The 22190-nt window shown below is 36.7% G+C and overlaps 1 protein-coding gene across 1 annotated transcript in view; it reads left to right on the top strand.

The window, feature by feature from the left end:
• Positions 1-22190, top strand: part of LOC150094751 (uncharacterized) — a 127695-nt gene that overhangs the window by 84323 nt on the left and 21182 nt on the right. The window contains exon 6 of the mRNA XM_090411019.1: positions 17246-17321. Within this exon, the coding sequence (XP_090267145.1) occupies positions 17246-17321 (76 nt within the window). The remainder of the gene's footprint in view (positions 1-17245; positions 17322-22190) is intronic.

Below are 22190 nucleotides of genomic sequence, written 5' to 3'. Positions count from 1 at the left end.
AGAGATTCTGGCACGTTGCTTACCCTGTTTCAATTGAAGTTTGCCTAGGAAATTGCTCTTCTGTGCTGTTAGTTCAAGACTCTATTATATAGTGAAACCTGTGGAGTATTCATAACTGAACATACACACGTAAACCACAGTAATTAAATTATTTTTAAGAATTATTTAAAAAATTTAAAAATTATTTTAATAATTATTTTTAATTAGTTATGCTGGCCTTCTAGAATATGTTGTTTACCTAAACTTCACAAGAACAACGTTCCACTCAGACCCATTGTGGATTCTATTAGCAACCCAACTTACAAATCATCAAGATTTTTGTCTAACCTTCTCCATCCTCTCATAGGCCACTCTGCCTCACCAATTAAAAATTCCACAGCATTTCACACAAAAATAAAAGACATTCAACTGTCAGAAACGGACATGCTAATTAGCGTTGACATTGTCTCCATCTTCACTAATATTTCCCACAAGGAAACATTAGACTTGTTAATTAAAAAAAAATTTCCATCCAATATTGTGGAATTATTCGTTGTTATTACATCCGGATACTTCACATAGAAGGAAAAAATTTTACAAGCTCTCGAGTCTGCGAGATTCTTGTATGTGTCTCGTAGTGACATTAAGTTTGACCGCTCCTACTTTCTACTATGAAAGAGAGGTTAACATTAGGAAGGCCTGTTACCAAGATATCTAGGAAGGCTAGACTATTATTGTTGGTTTTATTTTCCATTGTAAATGAGATTCTTGTATGTAATAATGCTGCTGTCATGTTTGGGGTGGTGCACCTAAGACCTCCTGAAAAATTCTTGATGCTGTTCAGAAAAGAGAGGGTTGGTTGATTAATCACACATCTCTTATGGACTCTCCTCAGTCACTATGTCATAGAAGATGAGTTTCTGCATTTTGTCTTCTCTTTTACAGATATTTCAATGGTAGCTGTTAAGCAGAATTAACATCCATTATGCCTTCCATTTTTGCCATATCTACAGCAACTCAAGCAAGCTGCTTGAGTTGCTGTAGATATGGCAACATTCCTTTACAAACAAACTGCACATTCACTAAACCTGTTTTTCCCAGTCAACTTTCATTCCATCAAACTCAGTTTTTTGGGACAGCCTCCCCCATGAAGTATTTCTGAAGGACTACAACTTCCAGTTGTTTAAGAAAATATCAACAGATTACTCTGCTGATATTCTTCCTAAAATGCTTCTGACCTCTGCCGCAAGTGGGCAGAGGTCAGAAGCAGAGTAATTTGTTGCTGCTCTTGTATGTGGGAGTAATATATATATATATATATATATATATATATATATATTTATATATATTTATAGAGGTACTGAGTCCAGGTCGCATTTTTCAAAATTTTCTGTGCAAAAAGTTTGCAAGGAGTGAGGTGGAACTCCTAGCAGCATCCTCTGTAAATTTTGTGCATCCAAGGGAAAGGGAATATTGGTAAATAGTGAGGTGATGCTAAGGATGACCAGTATATCAGTATTATTTACAATTAAATTTTCAATAGATGTTTAAAAATTGGTAGAGTATTTTTATAAGACATAGTATGGTCAGCAAGTGGGTGGGGGGGGGATAAGTGATTTTGCTAATTTTTGGATAATTTATGTAGTAGGGTGAATCAGAGCATTATAGGTCTCAGGGGGATTGAGGCATGGGACAAGAACTAAAAAAGCCTACGTTCTTTTAATTTCTGAAGGCCAGGACAATACATTTTTTATTTTTGAGTAAACTTCTCTAAAATTCTCTGAAAATGATATCCAATTTTTGATGGATAGAGACTCATCGAGGGAGGCCACATACTACACACACACACACACCAGCTTTCATACTTATTCTTGAATTCATTCACACTGCTTGCACTCATAACTCATAACTTGTATGACTCTTTCAGACGTTTGTAAGTCTCAATCATATCACCCCTCTTTCTCCTGTGCTAGTGTCTGCAGTCTACAAATTCTCAATCTGTCTTCATAATCAGTATTCTACAATCCTGATATCATTTTTAACACTCTCCTTTGTACTCTCTCCAATATATCAGAATCACAACAGAAACCAGGAGACCAGACCCGCACACAGTAGTCCAAGTGAGGTCTTATCAAGGCCTTGTAAAGAGGCAAAATAACATTCTTATCTTTACATGTGAACGTTCGTTTCAGCATTGCAATTATCTTTTGAGTTGTATTTGCAATCTTTCCCACATGGCCCCTAAACTTCAACTTCCTGTCTATTAACACTCCAAAATCCCTAGCCTAATCCCACCAATATAATACAACATTGGATATCTAATCATGCCAAAGTGAATGACTTTACATTTACTGACATTGAACTGACACCTGTTTTCCCATGCCCACAATTCCAGCATATTCAAATCATTCTGCAAAGACTGCACTGCATATCAGCAGCATTCATGATTACCCTACATATCTTTTGCATCATCAGCAAATAACTGTATGTCGCTTGTGAAATCCTTCCCAATATCTTTAATGTACAGACTGAATAACAGTGAACCAAGTACTGATCCTTGTGGTACACCACTTGTTACCTTAAACCTTGCAGACTCAGATCCCCTGTATACCACTTTTTGATATCTGTCAGTCAGCCATCCTCTTATTCATGCTAATATTGTATAACCCAAACCCATTTTCTCCAAGTTATGCAGCAGTCTTCCATGATGTATTCTGTCAAAAGCCTTAGCAAAATCCAAAAGTATCATGATGTATCCATTCCCCTCGTCTAGTTCAATGGAAACATTGTTATAGAATGTGAGCAAGTTGCTAAAGCATGATCTTCCCTTAGTAAACCCATGTTGTTCACTGCAAAGTAGAGATTCACTGTCAACCCATTTTTGAATGCAGGCCCTAACCAATTTTTCCAAAATTTTCACTACCACCACTCCTGAAGTACTAATCGGTCAATAGTTGGATACGTTTGACTTTGCACCACCCGTGTGCAATGGAATTACCATACATTCCTTCCATTCCTGTAGAATCTTCCCTGTTCTGAGACTCATTTTGAACATCCTGGTCAAAGGAATGGCCAGTTCAGCTGAACACTCTTTATTTGGAATATCAGCACATGTGCTGATATTCCATCAGTCCCTATTGCTGAATTCTTATTCAGTTTGTGCAGTAGCTCTAATACTTCAGCCTCACACACCTGTGTTTCTTCATCTTGTGAAGAGGTAACAGTGAGCTCAATGTTGCATACACCAGGTTGATAGCTTTTAATGAAATGGGCACTCATTAATTGAACAACCTCTTCTGCATAACCCTCATGCCATCTGGATTTAGAAGAGTTATTCTTTCATATTCATTCCTTCTTTCTTTTACTTGCAGCATATCGACAGAATTCTTGTGGGTTGTCTTTAGTACGCAGAGCCAGTTTCTTTTCATAATCAGACATTGCTTTCCGTACAACAGTTGTGACTATTCTTATGATATTATCCAATATCATAAGGATGATGTCCATAATGGACATCATCCATATGAAAACGGTATTCCTTCCACATTGTTTGTTTAATGAATCTCTTGTTTAATAAGATTACACATCCATTTGACTCCTACTCTATTTATTCTTCGAACTCTTGTGGCACATTCTGATATCGTATCATTTAAGTATTGTTTAAATGCTTCCCATGCACTGTCAATATTCTTTCCATCCAGCAACTGATCCCATTCACTGAACTCAGTATACTCCTCAGTTGGTCATAATTTCCTGCTTTGTAGTTCAGCATGTAACCTTTTCTGAATGGAACATTCATAAACTTAGTCCCTTCCGAAGTGAGTACTGCATGATCACTGTCACCAGCCAGTGGCAGAATAGTTACGTCTTTAACTGAAACGCCCTCTGACACTATAATCAAATCTAACACTCTTTGACCTCGAGTTCCTTCTGTCACATGCTGCTTGAGGAAGTTGTCCTACAACAGCTCAATAAATGCATTTCATTCTTCTAATGAGATTCTACTGCTACCCAATCAATATTTGGATAATTAGTCTCCCATTATGATTACTCTTTTTTGCGCTCACCTTTTCTATTTGGTGATGCATTTCTTCATCACCAGCAACCGATCCACCCAGGTCTGTAACAACACCCCACTATGTAATTTGTCTTGTTAGATTCCACCTCACACCAGATGGCTTCAAACTCACTGCCACATGAAATATTGTTAGTAGTATTACTACATTCATAGGTCTCAACTCTAACTGGATTTAAATCATCCAATATCATTAGCAGCATGCCCCCTCCTCTCCTATCCACTCTGTAATACTGTACCCATGACACTCGATACCAGTTAGTAGGTCTGATTCTGATAGCCAGGTCTCACTAATTCATGTAATCTGAGGTCGCAACATATTGACTAAGGCAACAGCCTCTACCCCTTTGTTTCTGATTCTCCTAGCATTCGTGTACAGACATAATAATCTACCTGCATGTTCTTTTGTATACTCTTGTTTGCAGTCTGCCTGACACAGTTGGATAACTTGCAGATCTCTATTCTTCTCTAATGCCTTACACATATAGACATCTTTGCACACATATGATGGGTCTAAACTGGACAAACACAAACCCAAAATTGTTCTCGCCTCGTCAACATTTCCATGACAAAGCCCATTCCTGTCATTAACACAGTTATATACCATTGTCGCTCTTATACTCGCATTCACACCATTCCTCCCTTTATAATTTAGTTTCCCTGATTCTCTGTGTTAGTTGTCATACCAGTTATTAGTTTTTCCAGACTCCTGATACCAAATGCATTCAGGTGTAAGCCATCCCTCTTATACAAATCCAATCTTCCCTCAAACTTACTCCACATATCCATTCCTTCTACACAGCCTACACATCGAATTGTTTGCCATCATAGTCTTTCATTTCCATAACTGGTGTGTTATGGCTTGCTTATTGTGGTGCTACTTCTATCTGCACCCCTAAGATACTACACATAGAATCAATTAGGGAAAAAATTAGGAATGAAAGCCTTTTTTAGAATCAGCTGCTGCCCTCAAAAACCAGCCTAATCTGAATAAATATGGATACATAAAACTTTCCAAAATATGGGAAACATTAATCCTTGGAGATCCCAGTTTGCAACTGAGGCATCCAGTGGGTGTCCCACCTAGTCTAGACTCTAGTCTTTCGTCCATATTTTACTTTTAGTTTTGTAGTGTTTGTGCACATGTTATAAGTTTTATGTTTTACTTCCTGAAGATGTCTCTGTGATTGAGACAAAGTATTGAAAGAATTGAATAGCATTTTTAATCCTTCCTAGTGCTGTTTTACTCCAAGCCGCCTACATGAGATTTGTATTTGTTCATGTTTTATATGCTTTATGTATGGTTCTCGTCAATCTTTTGTGTTCTGTTCAATGTACAGTTTCTTGTCATTTCCTTTGTTTACCAATCTCACTACAGTTTTCTCCTTTCTTTTATAAGAATTTTCTTCTTGTCAGATCAAGGTTGAAAACTATAGTTGCTTACTACTTTATCTTAAAATTCAGATTATAGCAAATGAAAAGAATGGTGAAAATGTACTACTGTTGGGCAAAGGGGAGCTTGATGAAGGATAGCTCGACAGAGCCTGAATTTTGAGGATAAAATTATTATTACATAGGTATCTCCATGGAGGCTCATCATAGAAGGTCTGTATAACTATCTTAGGCTGGATGTTATTCATCTCTTATTTTTCATGGTATTCCAACACTAAAACAATAAATTATTTATTAATTGCTTTATATCTCACCAGATTTGAAATCAGCATCTTCAGAGCACAACAACTTGTTATGATACATAAGCAGCAATGTGTACAGGAAACAGTACACTGTTTCCTGTACACATTGCTCTTACAATTACAATTGCTCATACAATCTCTTACAAGTGTACACATGTACAATTGTAAGAGACAAAAGATGTAAATTCTTAATTTGGTGTGCCTTCTAATTTTGTATAGACACCCACTTTTTTTAGTCTTTTTAAGATGACTGTCTCCCACATTTTTAGCAGATTGATGAAGCTGATTGATGAATTAGGGGAATGTTTCATGGTTATTGCCAACTCTTATGATAGCCTTTCCAACTTTCTGTATTGCATACTAGTGTTCTTCCATCTTATGCTGTGTAAAAAAAGATGTCCAAAGCATTGTCTGTTAATCCTGACCTGACTTGCCATAATGATGATAGTGAATGTATTTTTTTTTGCATTCTTTGAGGTGGATGTTAACAGCTCTTACCGTCTGTTCATAGTAGGACCAGTGTTACAGACACAAAGCAGTTTTATTCATGATGTGATAGAGAATGAAGTTTATCCTGTGGAGAGCAGATCTGAGTTGCTATTAAATATGGTGTGAAAATTATATTTGACATCAATGCTTGCTGCATCTCTCTTTCCCCCCCTATTAATTTATTTAATCGTTATTAATAATGGTAGATAAAAATCAAAGCAAGGAAGCTATTGCTTCTGATGAAAAGATGTGTAAACCTATTACACATGCTAAGATTAAAATGATAAAATTTAGTAATGATGATAGTGTATCAAACACTATAATAGGACTCAGGTTAAACTTACAGTAACAGTAGTAGTTACAAACAAAGATAAATAAAGTTCTTAGTGAAGAGAAAAGTGCTACACTAGTCAATACTGTAGTTATTCATAAACGTGACAGTCTTATTGCCAAAATGGAAAACCTTTTTGATGGTTAGCATGTCTCCTCAACCCAAACTATTCAGAATAAGTTTTTTGTTTGATAAAATTTTTTTCAATTTTTCATTTGCTCATCTGACGTAAACAAATGCTTTATTTATGTAATTTACACTCAAGCCAAATAACTGGGAAGAGACCTCCATGGTGCCTTTCAGGAATGAAGAGAACCAACTGGGGCTTCTGACCTAATGTCTGATCCTCAGCTTCACGTGGTGTGCCCTCTTAGTAGATATCTACTAAGTATTGAATGAATGAGGATGGGCTGGTAATTTGGGACTCAGCTGACAAAATTGTACTTTTTTTACAAAAGTGGCTTAAACCACAAATGCATATGATGGTACAACATGATGAGATTTCATTCCGACTAGAGTGCCGCCTGGTTAAACAAGGCCCCCGCAGTTTTTGTCAGGGATTCAGGGCAAATAAAAAGTCAGCTACTGGAACAAATTCCAGCTTAACATCTAGAAGAAGAAGAAGAATAAACCCAGGAGAACTGAAGATAGGAACCATCAATATAAGGAGTATTAATGGAAAGGAAATCGAACTTGCAGAAGAACTGAAAAAGTACTATGTGGACATAATTATAATTACAGAGACAAAGAAGATAAAAACAAGTGGGATATTACTAAATAAGAAGTATAGGATGCTATTTTTAGGCAATAATGATCAAGGAAAGAAAGGAGTAGCAATAGCATTCGACACCAAACATGAAGATAAACTTCTTGATTGGAAGGCAGTTTCAAGTAGAGTTATGTGGTCAAACTTCAAAATGGGGAAAATGGACAATGAAACTTATTTGTGCCTACAGAAGGTTCTTCTAAGGAAGAAGTGTAAGAATTTTTTTGAGTCATTAGAACAAGCAGCTGACATAAAGAAAATTGAAAAAATGGTCCTTGTTGGAGACCTGAACAGCAGAATAGGAAATGAATCTCACCAGGCATATAGGAATATTTTGTGAAAATTTGGAGAAAAAGGCAAAGCTAATAATAATGGTAAGTATTTACTAGACTTCTGCTCAAGACATGGACTGGTCATTACCAACATGGTGTTGGTAATTATTGGGTGGCAGATTAAGACTTTGAATCTTTTTGTCTGTTATAATATGAAGTGTTTCCTATACTCACTGTTGCTTGTATAGCAAAATATAAACCATTTAATAAATATCTTTTTCTTTATAATATATTTGAATACCATGATGAATAAGGGACAAATGCCAAAGAATTATTTTGCACTTCTAAACAGTCTAGTCACAGGCAGTGCCAGTTCCTTTGTACATTTGTGTAATATGCTGATTGATAGTCCATCTAATCCCATAGCTGTATTTGCATTGAGATTCTACAATATCTTAAGTCAAGTCCTCCATTCATCTGCTTCTACCATCAACTCCTGTCACTTATCTTTATTCATCCATAGCCATTCTTCCTTTTACTTGTCATGTAGCAAAAGAATTCTTTGGGAATTTCTTTGGCTTACTAACTAATCTCCTCTCTTAATCTGATTTTATCATTCTTACCCTCGCCTCCACCCACCCCCTGCTAGACACCATTTTTGCCTGTGCCCTGTATTGCTCTTTAGCTTGCTGATCTCCTTGCTCCTTATACATTTGTACACTCTAAACTTTTTTGCGTTTCCTGATTTATCTTCCTTACTTTGAATATACATTCTGATATTGTTTCTTGCAGGCATCTCTTCACCATCTCCTATGCATTATTCACATTCTTCCTTGCAGTTTCTTATGCGATACACTTCTTCTAGCTGTCTCCTAAGCTTTTCACAATCAAATGCTCTGTAGTTCCATATAAATGCCTTCTTAACTGGAAATTCCATGTTTGACAACCTCTCAAGTCAAGACCACATGGTCACTCTCCCCAGCCAGAGGTAATGTGGCTATGTTAGTTATGTATAGATCCCATAATACTATGCCTAGATCCATCATTTTCAAATCCCAAGTCTCTTCCATAATGTGCTATTCCAAGTAAAGAATTATTGTATAAATTCCTTCCTGCCACATGATTTCCTACTCACCAGTGATCTTTATTCCTTCCAATCTATGTTCCTATATTTGAAGTTCTCCGATAATAATTACCCAACTTGTATTCACTGTGCTAATTTGCCAGTATATTATCCCCACTCCAGTCTATAGCAGCGATCAGTTGTGTATCCTCTTGGTCTCAAATGCACTTCCCATATTCTTCCATCATATTTTCTCTATCCATCTGAAATTCTTCTCACATTCTATCCCTGTAACTACATCATCTGCCATCAACCAAGTTTCACTAATGCCTGTAATTTTTGGTCTAGTTACACTAGCTAGTACCAAATCCTTTCACCTCTTATTCCTAATGATTCTGGCATTAGTATACATCAACTGAAGTATCTCATTATTCCTATAACTACTCTTATACTTTGTTTTTACTACCCATTCAAATGTATTACCTAAAAAACTACATTGAACTTTTTGGTCACCCTCACACTTTTATTTGTGCTGCCTGTACACATTCACCTGTTTCCCTCTCCTCATTTCAAAACTCATCTCAAAACAAGTAGCACTCACCAGTTTCACTTTCCTTCCACATTCTTTTATGCTTCATAGGAATACATTTCACACACTGCACAGAACAAAATTTCTCAGTTAAACTTCTCACAAAGACAGCCACCATTGTTTCTGTTATGCATTGGTGTCATGTGAACAATATAGCACCAATATAATATACAATCACCAATATATAACATAAAATCTCATATATTTTCTTAAAAACTAAATAATGCACTCATAAAAAACAAATTATCATAGGTTAAATTAATATTATTAACTGAATTCGAGGAATTTGCTTATTTTTTTGCTCTGGTCTAATCACTGGCCCTCCAGCCATGATGGGATGTCACATCAGTATGTTTTCCTGTGTTGGTTTTCTTTCTGTGGCAAAAACTAAAACTTCTATCTTGTCTGAAAATAATCAAATCTAGCAAATATAGTTCTCAAGAAAACACTTCTTTTATGTACTGTGTTAATTTTTTGGAGGGGAAGGCGTAGTATTTTGAAAGCACCTAATTAAATATCTTTACTTCCAATCTTCCATGTCATTCTACTTTATAAATGATATTTTTGTATTTAGGAACTTTTATTGTCATATTTACAATCTTCCTGCAAAAAATTAACTCAAAAGTACATCAAAGGATCAGAGTTACTTCTAAAAGAAGTAATAGCCTTAATTTCTTGGATTTGCTTGTCCTAAGACAACAGGATAATCTAGAACTTAGAATCAATGATATATTGATTCTCTGTTCCATCATCATTCTTATCCAAATTTGAGCACAATCAAACTCTTCCATCATTCTCATCCCTTATGCTCCACAAAAGTACTTTTACAAAAACTTCAACTTGGTTATAGCAGAGGATGTTCTGTCTTCAGGTTTTTCTATTAATGTAGGTATTGCTTAGATCTTTTAGTTCAGCCATCATTTTCATCATATATACTCAGTGGACAAAACATTAGAGATTGGGGTGATGGGAAGTTGACACTGGCATCTCCTGCACAAAGTGAAACATATCCAAACTGAATGCAAGCATCAGGGCTTCCCAACAGTGTATTGCAATTGATGAACATGGGTAAATATGGCGATTTTAGTGACTTTGATTGTGGACATGTTACTGGCACAAGACAGATGTGTCATTCTATCGCCCAATGGTAAGAATCCTAGGGTTCTCAAGGGGTCCACCACAAGTATACTGTCAATGGACATACTAGCACCCAGTGAGCAAGTGGTGGTCGACCACATGCCATTAATGACCAAGGTCAACGTAGACTGTCCAAGCTCATACAGACCAACCGCAAGGGCAACAGCAGCACAAATCACATCCAGTTTCAATGTTGGAGGTCCAAGCAACATCAACGAGCAAATAGTATGGCATACCCTGCACCATGAGCTATGTGAGCTGATGCCCTAATTATGCACCACCGTTGACAGCTTATTATCGGAATGCATCTTGCCTTGTGTCGGGATCATCAAAACTCGACCTCTGCAGAGTGGACCAGAGTCATGTGGTCTGATGAATCCAATCATCACTTGTACCAAGCTGGCATTGACAGCATGAGGCTATGGCCCCAATGTGCCAGGTCAGCTCTGTTCAAGGAGGTGGTGGTGGCTCTGTGATGATTTGGTGAGCCTTCTCACATGACACGTTAGGTCCATAAATTATATATTTAGTTTAATCCTTTATCCAAGTGTAAGCAAACAAAGTTTGCATCTGAAATGTTTTCAGGACTGGGGCAACTCATGGTAAAGGTGGTATAAGTTTTGATCACTTGCCTTGGTATCCCATAATGCAAAGCACATATCCTTATGGGTATGTATAATGCTATGTGTTATGGAAAGGGTCACTACCCAGATCGGTTTCAACCTTTATTGAGGTCTTTGGTGGGAGCCAGAGGTGATACCAAGGTTGAAGCAATGCAGAACTCATATTTCTATATGCAGTTGCCACAAGGTGTCGCACCTTATTATTAAATTACTCTGGATTAGAGAAAAATTTGAAGGGTTTTTTTCCCACATGGTTAGACTATAAATCTTTATTTAGTTTAATCCTTTATCCAAGTGTAAGCAAACTTTGTTTGCGCCTGAAGTATCTTCAGGACTGGTGCAACTCGTGCCAAAGGTGGACTAAGTTCTCATCACTTTGCTTAGTATCCCATAATGCAAAGCACATCCTTGCAGACCTGTATAATGCTATGTATTATGGGAAGGGTCACTACCCAGACCGATTTCAATCTTTATTGAGGTCTCTTCAGTGGGAGCCAGACTCAGAGGTGATACCAAGGTTGAAGCAATGCAGAACTCATATGCCAGTTGCCACAAGGTGTCACACCTTATTATTAAATTACTCTGGATAAGAAAAAGATGTTGGAAGTTTTTTTCCCACTTGGTTAGACTATAAATTATATATTTAGTTTAATCCTTTATCCAAGTGTAAGCAAACAAAGTTTGCACCTGAAGTTACACTTGGATAAAGGATTAAACTAAATATATAATTTATAGTCTAACCAAGTGGAAAAAAACTTCCAACACATTAGGTCCCTTAGCGTGTTTGCAGAAGTCCTTAAATGCTGTGAGCTACCAGAATGTGCTGGCCGATCACCTATACACTTTCATAGCCTTTGCACATTATGCTACCAATGGTCTGTTGCAGCAGGACAATGTGCTGCCCCACTGGGCGTCAACCACCCAGGCATGGCTTGAGGAACACTCATCTGAGTTTGGGACCATTCAGTAGCCACCATGGTCCCCAGATTTAAATCCGATCGAATCTGTCTCGGATGCCATAGAGTAAGACATCAGGACTGGGGCAACTCCATGTATCCAGGACTAATCCGTAGATATCCCTAATGTTTTGTTCATTGAGTATACATACAAGGTTCCACCCAAAAGTTCGAGGAATTGACCATTTAAAAAAAAAAAAATCTACTCTAACTCATAGTTTCCATCATCTCCTTTAAAGTTGTTCCTTTGGCATGCATACAGTGATTCCCATTAGTTTTTCCATGATTTCATGCATCCCTGGAAGTCCTCGAGTGTGACTGTATTGAGCATCTCCTGTGATTTTGCCTGGATCTGATCTTGTGTCAAAATGATACCCTTTCAGCCAGAATTTCATCTTGGAGAACAGGGAAAAGTTGCAGGGGACAAGAATAAACAAATAGGGAGATGAGGACTGACTGCTGTGTTTTTGGAAGCCAGGAACTGTTGAACAAGTGACGTGCGGGAAGGCACATTGTCATGATATAGAACCCAGTTGTATGACAGTCCTAATATCACACATTTTTGTGGTGTTGTACCTGTCAACAGTCATTCAGTACGCTCATCATTGTAGACAGACATTCATGTTTGTACTATAAAGAAGTTTTACTTTGGCTCATAGCATTGAGTTGAAGCAAAATTTGATGCAGATTCTTTGCTCCTTAAAATATCCCATTTCAGTTGGAGAAGAAAATTGTCATACTACAAAAACATGACATTACAAAAATGCATTTAACCCAAGAATGCAGCCCTAAGCTTACCAGCTATTAGCTAACACACATGGCATTGCTAATCCCCTTTATAGCAGTGGAAGGCCATACCAGTTCACATGTGCTGTTATTCAAATTTCCTGACCTTTTGGGTAGCACCTCATAAATGATCTCTCACTTACCTTAAATCCTGTTTTTCAATTTTGCTTACTACAGCACACACCATTCCTCTTACTCATACAAGCTTTGCAATGCTCAAACATCTCAACCTTCAAGATTATCTATGATCAGTGCTGTAAATACTTATCTCCATACCATTCTTCTTTGCGACCACTACAACCTACCCACCTTTAATGCTGCCAAATCACATTTTTGTGTTTTTTTTCTCACAAAAAAAGGCAAAAATGTATTTTGAAAGCATTAAATGTGGGAGGGAGAATTAGTTCTTTCCCTTCCTTTAATAATGCTCAGCTTAACAATCAAGACCAGATCTCACTTCTCAGATGGATAGGTATCCGTCTGAGAAGTGAGATCTGGTCTTGATCGAGAAGTGAGAACTTGCCTTTCTTAGCACAAACATCTCACCTTTATAGCAGAAAAACTTGGCATCCATTTTTACTAAAAACATTACTTTTCATCTATTCTGCTATACAAATCCAAGATTCACCCAATGCTGGAATACTGCTTTAACATTTTTGGAGATTTATGTGAGATCTCTCCCAGTGGGGCACCTTGTTTGTGGTGGAGAGGATCTCCCCATAATGGTACTGGCCCTTTTCATTCTTCCTCATTTTCTTTGCTTTTTTTTCCATATTTTTCACTCGGCTTCTAAGTCTTTTTTTTACTATCCTGTCTTCCAGACCACCATCACTGGGATCCAGTGCCCTGCCACCATGTTTGCTGTTCAGTGCAACCTACAGACATCCAGAAAAGGTGAGCCTAGTAGTCTTGCACTACTTTTGTCTCTGCTTTGGCAAGATGGGCAGTCCTGAATGGCCTGGCCAAGATCAATCAGCTATCAAGTTTACCTGCAAGGATCAACAGTGGTGCAGTTACTTTCCAACACAATGGTCGAAGGAAGGGGTTCAAGGCCCCCCCCCCCTTCCTTCTGTGATGCTGGTATAGCATATGCAGTAACCCTGGCATTCCACTCCCAAGCACATTTATTGCTCACCAGATAGTGGGCATCCATGTGTAGCTTTGTAGTGGATGGGAAGCTCTGGTGGCAAATAAAAAAAAACCTTGAACACAAATTCTTCATCCTGATATTTTTCAGGAGACCCAATTAAGTACTGATGCCATAGATACATCACTTTACAGCAAAGTAAGAAACAAAAGATGTGTTGCCAGTATAAATGTACCAGTGTTTCTCATCATCCAGGCAACATGTGAAAAGCCAATAAGAAAAAGGTTGCCCTTCTTTATTCAAAAGGATTTAGGACTGGCAGGCTTTCCTAAAATAGTGAAGAAGCCAAACAGGGTGGTATCCTTGTTTAAAACACCATGTTGGTATCACTCAGAAAAACTACTGAAAACAACATCAGCGGATGGAATATCATTTACACTCTTTATAAAAAAAATAAATGCTTCTAGAAGAATGATGTTGGAATGAGATCTCCTTGATCTTCCATATGTGCAGATATTTTCAGAGCTTAAAGATCAAGGAATGACAGGTGTGAGGTGCATCCTGATACATAGGGATGGTCACCTGGCTCTGAAGGAACATCATCCTTACTTTTGATACACCTAAGCTTCCAACATCTATAAAAGTCAAGGCACTTCATCTGTCTTGGTAGGCTGTACATCTCTAATTCCCTGAGGTGCTTTAAATGTCAGAATTATGGGCATGGTCAGACCTACCTGTCGTGACATCTACCACCTGTGTCTGATGTGGTAGTAGAGAGCATGACAATAAATCTTACTCTGAAAAGAAAGCTGAATGTGTTAACTGTCAGGGAGATCATCTAGCCTGCTCTCATGCATGTCAGTGATGGAAAGATGAAAAAGAAATTCAGATGAAAATAGAACAAAATATATATAAGGATGCAAAAAGGAAGTAGGCACCACCATCACACTATAAGATAAGGCAGCAATTAAGAAAATAAATATCAACAGTAACTCAAACTTGTATATCTATTCCACTATCTGATAAGTTCAGCATACCTAAAACTAAATGATCATGAGTGCTTCACTGTGGGTGCATCAGCCACACTTCCTATGGTCTTGCTCCTGAAACAACTCCAAAAATGGTCCCATTCAATGAGAACCTGCTTGTCAAAAAAAATTATGGCAAGGATATCACTGAAAGGTAAACTACCAGATACTCCCCCCCCCCCCCCCCCCCACACACACACAGTAAAAGTGGATACTTGGGTATCCACTGAAAGTAAATTAAACTTACCAAATGATCTTGACGCATCAGAAGATGCTTTGAACATTTTTCCAGAGGAAGAAATGGACACTGGCTGTCTATACTTTCCTAAATCAATAGACAAATATAAGCCTAATGAAGGTAAGCCTTCGACGTCTCTCAGAAATCGGACAAGGTTACAACACCAGAACAAGAGAAACTTTTTATAGATATGTTGCAAGTTTTGCCAAATTATGAATATTAAAGTTCTGCCATAAAACACACAAATCCTTCTGTTTCTGTCTGCAGGAAATATATATATTACTGAGCAACGATTGTACTTCAATGTATTCAGAGTTTGGTGAAGGTATTGTTCACTGAGTGTAGAAGTTCAAAGTTAGGAAAACTAAACTAAGGGTCAAGGGAGATGCTGTGCTTAATGTATACTCATGCTAGACATGGAATAAGAGTGAAGAGTTTTGGTAGATACAACCACACCAAAAGTAATAGGCATTAATGAGACTTGACTGACAATAGACGATATAGTTAAAGGAATAGAATGCGAGAGGTATAGTATTTTCATGGAGGAAAGAGAAAATAGGATAGGGGAGGGAGATACTGTTGGTGACAACAAATGAATTAAATCCAAAAAGAGTAGATCTGGAAGACAATTTTCAGTAGCAGTTCGTTTGAGGTTGTCTGATAAAATGGAAACTAATGGAACAAATACATACAGTTGGTTGTTTCTATAGCAAACAGGAAATCAGCAAATTAGCAAATTAGCACAATGATCACTGGTTAAGTAATTATTAGGGAGACTTACACTTCTAGATTGAAAAGAGGAATGATCAGATAGTAGGAAATTGATGGAATTTATTAACCTACTAAGAAATAATTACTTGAACAGTATGTGTTGAAGAGGACTCAGGGTTTCAATATGTTAGATCTAGGTACAGGATAAGTGGATCTGTTCATAACCAGCATGCCACTTTTGCCAACTAGGAAGAGCAACGTAGGAGGGTGCCAAACATGGAATTTCAGTTAAGGAGTGTGTGTGCAGAACTACATGGCATGAGATTATGATGAAGCTTAGGAAGCACTGCTATGGCATAATAATCTGAAAGGGAAGGATGTTAGGAGTGTATGGGAAATGGTCAAAATGTGTCTGAAGGAAGCAATGTCAGATTGCATACCCAAGAGCAGGAGGATAAATCAGATAGGAGTTAGATGAATGAGTAATATCATTAAGCACTAGCTGCAAAAGAAGAAAATGTTGTGGATGTTGTATAAGGAGTAAAGTGATAAGCAAGCTCACTATCATTGCAAATCTCAGGTGACCAGCATGGAAACGAAGGCATAATCAGATTAGGAGAAGAAATTAGCTGAGCAAGACAAAGAAAATCCTAAAGAGTTCTTTTGATAGGTGGTAATAAAAGGAATAATGACCATGAAAAGATAAGATAACTTTAACGGGTGCTGATGGTAACAAAATGACTGTAGCAAACAAAATTATTGAGTTGCTGAGTGACCACTGCAGGTGGTCTCTCATCCAAGTGAGGATATTGCTGTCACAGATGTGAAAAAAAAGGTTGATGAATTGGAAGTATTTAGAATATTGCTGAATCTCAGTGCAAATTCGGCTGTGGGATTAGATGGGATATCAGCTCGTGCATTATGAGAATATGCAAAATCTCCAACTAGGCTGTTTATACTGAAATACTTATTTACCACCTTGAAAGTGCTCTGACTGTCTGGACACTGAACTTTATTCTTTAGCATTGTCACTATAAGCCTTTAACTGATTGTGAATTTTACTTTTTTGTGATCTAATATTGGGATTTTCTTTCATAAAGCATTGCTCTTTGTGTGTCACATGACCTGATGCTCAGGCTCATCCGTTTTACAACTGTGTAACAAAATATATTGTCATAGAATAACAAAACTGTTACTTCAGCAACAATCGAACTACAAATTGCACCTGCATCCTAGGAAATTATCATAATGTCAGGCATGCTCATAGTTGACTTAGTTTAGTGGAGAGCTTTTGGAATTATCCTCATATTGTTGTATCGCCTGAGAATCATTCAAATTATAATTTTTTATTTTTTTTTAGTTATAATATAAATCACTTGGGGGGAAACAACAATAAAAACTTATTAAGATATTTTTCTTTTTAGAAAAGGAACAAGAGGAGGAAGATGATGATGTAATTGGCCCTATGCCTAAAACTCACGTGCAGCTATCAGCAAAAGAGTAAGTGTAATATTTGTTAACAACAGTAATTTTCGGTTCCCATGTTCTATGCTGTTTATTAAGAAGTCATTTTAAATAAATTATCATTTTGGGTACTGTATGAGGGATAGGAGACTTAGATTTTGTGATCTTTTCTGTATAATAATCCCAAGCATGAAAGATTGCTGATTTTGTAGTACTATTTATAATTCACCATAACACTATTCTACTTCATTTTGAGCAGAAGATTAAAATGAAGCTGAAGAAAAAGTAGGTCAGTCAGTTAAGTTCAGCTGAATGGATGGTTGCTCAGTATTTTACATATTCTTGATAGTTCTAAATTAGTCAACTTGCTGTGGAATTTTTACCATATGATCAGATAGATATCTTTAAAGTGATAGGAATTATGATAGATTAAAATAAGCAAGGTAAATTGTAGTTCATCAGAAAACAGCAATTTATTTTTGAGGTTAGAATGGAGTTCATGTCATAATAGTCTGAAATGTATTATTCTCAAGGAGTGTTCTCAAAGAAAATGTATTATTCTGAGGAGTGTATTCAAAGAAAAGTTTCATAGTATTCTATCCTTAAAATTGTACCATTGTTTGCTATTCTAGATAGGCAGCTTATTCTAGAACATAACAAACTCTGTGGCTCCACTACATTTGTATTGATTCATGAGTATTCTACTTGATAATGTAGGAGGTATGTTCCATGGAACAAACTCTGCTCCTGCATATTAAGTATGAAATATATGGAGCTGAAAATCATGTCTTACTAGTCATTCATGGTGCCCTGCTTCCATTTGTATGGTGGGCTTATTAATGACTTTTGGATTATCCCATAGATACAAAGAAAGCTAAATGTGTCCACTGTCAGGGAGATCATTCAGCCTTGTATTAAACATTTTTTCAGAGAAAGAATCGTGGTGCTATCATGGTTCTGCTGCAAAAACACAAACCCTTCTGTTTCTGTCTGCAAAAAACATTCAAAACTGAGCAAGGACCCCCCACCTTAAGGCATTTCACTGTTATTCATGAGGATAGAACTGGAGATGGTCCTGCTCATGATGGAGTAGCTATCCTAGTGGGAAATCATGCTCCTTTCCAACATGTCCAGCTTAATACTGATCTGGAAGCAGTAGCAATTCGCCTGTCCATCTGATTTCTTATTACACGTGTTCCATTTATTTACCACCAGGATTTTAGTTAAATGAGATATTGCAACTGCCTCAGTCCATATTTCTCATGGGTGACTTTAATGGACACAACAATGTACTGTCAATTAGGGTAATGCCAATACAAATGGATAAGATTGTATCATTTAGCAAATGCTCAACAATAATGGCTTCTCGCTTCATTATAATAGAGTGCCTTCTTCCATATGCCTACCCATTCTATTCTTCAGTAGATCTTACAATCTGCTCCTGTATCATTTTTCCACTGCTCATGTGAGATGTTGAAGAGCACATCTATCAAAGCAATTGTTTAACTGTTGTTTGCATTATGTCTTCACAGGAACCATGTTTAGCCACACAGATACCCACGGGAAAAATGACCAGGCTTATTAAAATATTTTTTCCCATCTTGCAAAATATATAATGCTGAACCATTCAGCCAAACACCTGTCAATGAAGCAGTGAAGTTATGTAATAGACTGTATTGTCCAGACAGCAAGAGCACAATTCTATAAACATAATCTCATTTCTCACTCTCTCCAAAGCCTTGGTTAAACCTATAGTGCCAGGCATCCAAAAATGATCAAGACTGAATTTAATGTCAATAATAAACTTTTTTTGCATTATATTATTTAAATTTTATGGAGTATATTTCATAGATACCTTACTACATGAAATCTATGAGATGTCAGAGTAAGAAACAATCTTAGATCCAATTTACATAATCGATTAATTGTATGGGATAAAATTCAAAAAATAAAGGATAAATATAAACACTGTTTGTGTACCTTGAAACAATAGATGTGTTGCTGATACCATAGCTGTTGCAGTCATTTTGGTAGAAAAGTTTGCTAGAATCTGATCAACAGCTTCATATCCTTCTGAATTTTTAATATTGAAAGAGTAACGAGAGAAAGAGTGACTAAACTTTTTTATTAGTGGATTAGAGCTATATACTGCCATTGTTAAGGAGGAAATAAAAAGGGCTCATTTACTGCCTTGTATCAGTGCAGCAGGTTCTGATGACATTCGTTATGAGAGGATAAAACGTCTACCATCATCTTCTGTGTATCTCGTTCTCTTACTATACAACAAAATACTTACAGGAGAAGAGTCTGGATTTTTGGCATAAATCAGTTGTCATTGCCATCCTGAAACCAGAAAAGGATTCAATACAAGTAAACAGTTTCATCCTATTGCACTGATGAGATGTTTTTATCAAATATTGGGGAAATTGGTTAATGCTGGACTTCTGGTATTCAGAAAGACATTGTTCAACATCATCTCTTATTCTTCTAAACAGACCAAATGGTCTGTTTAGAAGAATATGAGATGCCTTCCTGAAACAGGAACATCTGGTTTCAATGTTTTTTTGACATGGAGAAAACTTATGACACAGCCTGGAGATATTGCATATTAAAAGACCTCTATAACCTAGACCTCAAGGTACCATTTTATTTTTATTAAAAACTATATCTAGCTGAGTTTTCCAAGTCCAAGTGGAAAATACGCTATCTTGGCCAGATCATCGATGCCTCTCATTGATGGTGAATTTAAATAGGGTAACAATGTCGTCTGGAAAATCAGATTGTAAAACTGAAGTCTCTCGTGTAGTGGTATGTTAATGACTACATTAAAAGAAATCATAATCTTGTTATTAGACAGATATAGATCTTTTATTTTCACCAACATACCACTATAAAAGACTCTTCACTTTTTTGCAGTCTGATTTCCCAGAAGACATTATGTGACACTCTACTGTTAGAGGTAACTCAATCACTTGAACAGCTTCCTCCCACAGTAGGCACTGCACCTCTATATGTTGACTTCACAGTTTATTGTTACCCTTTTCACATAAGGGTAACTGTGAAACAATTTGAACAGGCAATCAATCATGTTTCTTCATGCACTCTTAGTATTAGGTTCAGGCTTTCAGCAGAAAAAAGTGTATGTACATTTCTGCAAAAGTATTATTTCAGTAGCAGCATAAGCTAAGTTCTTAGGTCTAATCTTTGACAGAAAGTTTATGTTCCTTGCAGACACTTGGCAACTAAGGGAGAGAGAGTGCAAGAGAGTGTTGAACCTCCTTTGTACTCTGTCCTCTGCTGAATGCTGTGTGGGTTGATCTTCATTACACATTCCAACCAAAGAGCATTGAAACTAACTGAGCTATGAAATATCTGTGCTTCATTGTCATCATCAACAGCTTTCTTCAGTTCGCTACTGGATAAATGCCTCTTCTTGCTTCTTCCATTTTGACAACACAATAGACATCAAGAACTGCTTATTAGAAACCCATCCTATCCTGATTTCTAATGAGCAGTTCTTGGTGTCTATTCTGTTGTTCTCTTTGTTCATCTATTATCACATTCTCATCACATGTCCTGCCTAGTACCATTTGTTGCCTTTTATTACTAATGCAATGTCCATTACCTTTGGTTGATTCTTTATGTATTATTCTTTTTATCTGTGTTATTCCCAAAATGGCTCTATGTTTCATTGTGTTGTTTTCAATTTCTGTAGGTGTTTTTTTAGTCAATCTCCAGGTTTCACTACCATAATTCATTGTTAGTACACACTGGTTGTAGATCTTTATGTTTAGGCAGTTTGGTGAATTGCTTTTAAATATATCTCTATAAAATTAAAAACTTACCATCCTGTTGTCATTTTAGCTGAGATTTCATTACCAAGTTTATGGTTGTTTGTGATGATTTGTTTTAGGTATTTGTATGAACTCACTATTTCAGTCTGTCATTGATTTATTTCTTTTTATTTTTTGTTTTATTTATTTTTATTTTCATTTATTTTTATTTATTTATTTATATTTATTATTTCTTTTTTTATTTTCATTCTGGAGTATTTTAACTATACATTATTTTTGATTTATCTTTATTTATTTGTAGATCTATCTCCAAACTTGTTTCATTTGATTCCATAATCATGTGTCTAATCCTTTTAGTGATGTTGTTATTAGTATGATATCTTTAGAGAATCGTAGATTACTTAAGTATGAGGGTTGTTTGAAAAGTTTGGTAAATTTTCAATAGATGGCGACACCATTCATTCATACCAGCATCGGCATGTATCATCTTTTTCATGACCCCAAAATTTTAGACATGTGCAATGCGTAGTTCTCATTTTGCAAACATTTAAAATGACCGTGTTCACATTTTTCATAAAAAAGGAGAAAAACAATTTTCGTGCAGTGATAAAACACTTTTATTTGAAGAAGTGGAAAGCTGTGCAGATCAAAGCTGAGTTAGATGCAGTTCATGGTGACTCTGCACCGATTAAAGGCTTATTTATTTTTGGATAAATGAGTTTAAATGTGGTTGTAAGTCCATCGAAGATGAGGCATGCTCCAGACGCCTGACTGAGGTCACTATGAAGGAAACGGTTGACAAATTCCATGGTATCGTTATGGAAGACCACCGAGTGAAAGTGTGTGAGATTGTAGGCATCTCAATTGAATGGGTGTATAATATCCTGCACGAAAAAATTGCCCATGAAAAAGCTGTGTGCGATGGGTGCCGTGATTGTTGACTCTCAATCAAAAACGCATGCGAAAGACATTTCATCGCAGTGTTTGGCAATGTTTATTTGCAAGATTTTTTGCATCGATTTATGACTGTAGATGAAACTTGAATCCACCACTACATACCTGAGTTCAAGCAGCAGTCAAAACAGCGGACAATGCTTAGTGAAAGCGCACC

The sequence above is a fragment of the Typopeltis vanoorti genome, chromosome 21 (assembly GCF_054136105.1).
Source record: "Typopeltis vanoorti isolate ZY-2024b chromosome 21, IOZ_Tvanoo_1.0, whole genome shotgun sequence".
Lineage (NCBI taxonomy): Eukaryota > Metazoa > Arthropoda > Arachnida > Uropygi > Thelyphonidae > Typopeltis > Typopeltis vanoorti.
The sequence above is the reverse complement of the archived record's forward strand: the minus strand, read 5'-3'. Positions and strand labels throughout refer to the sequence as shown.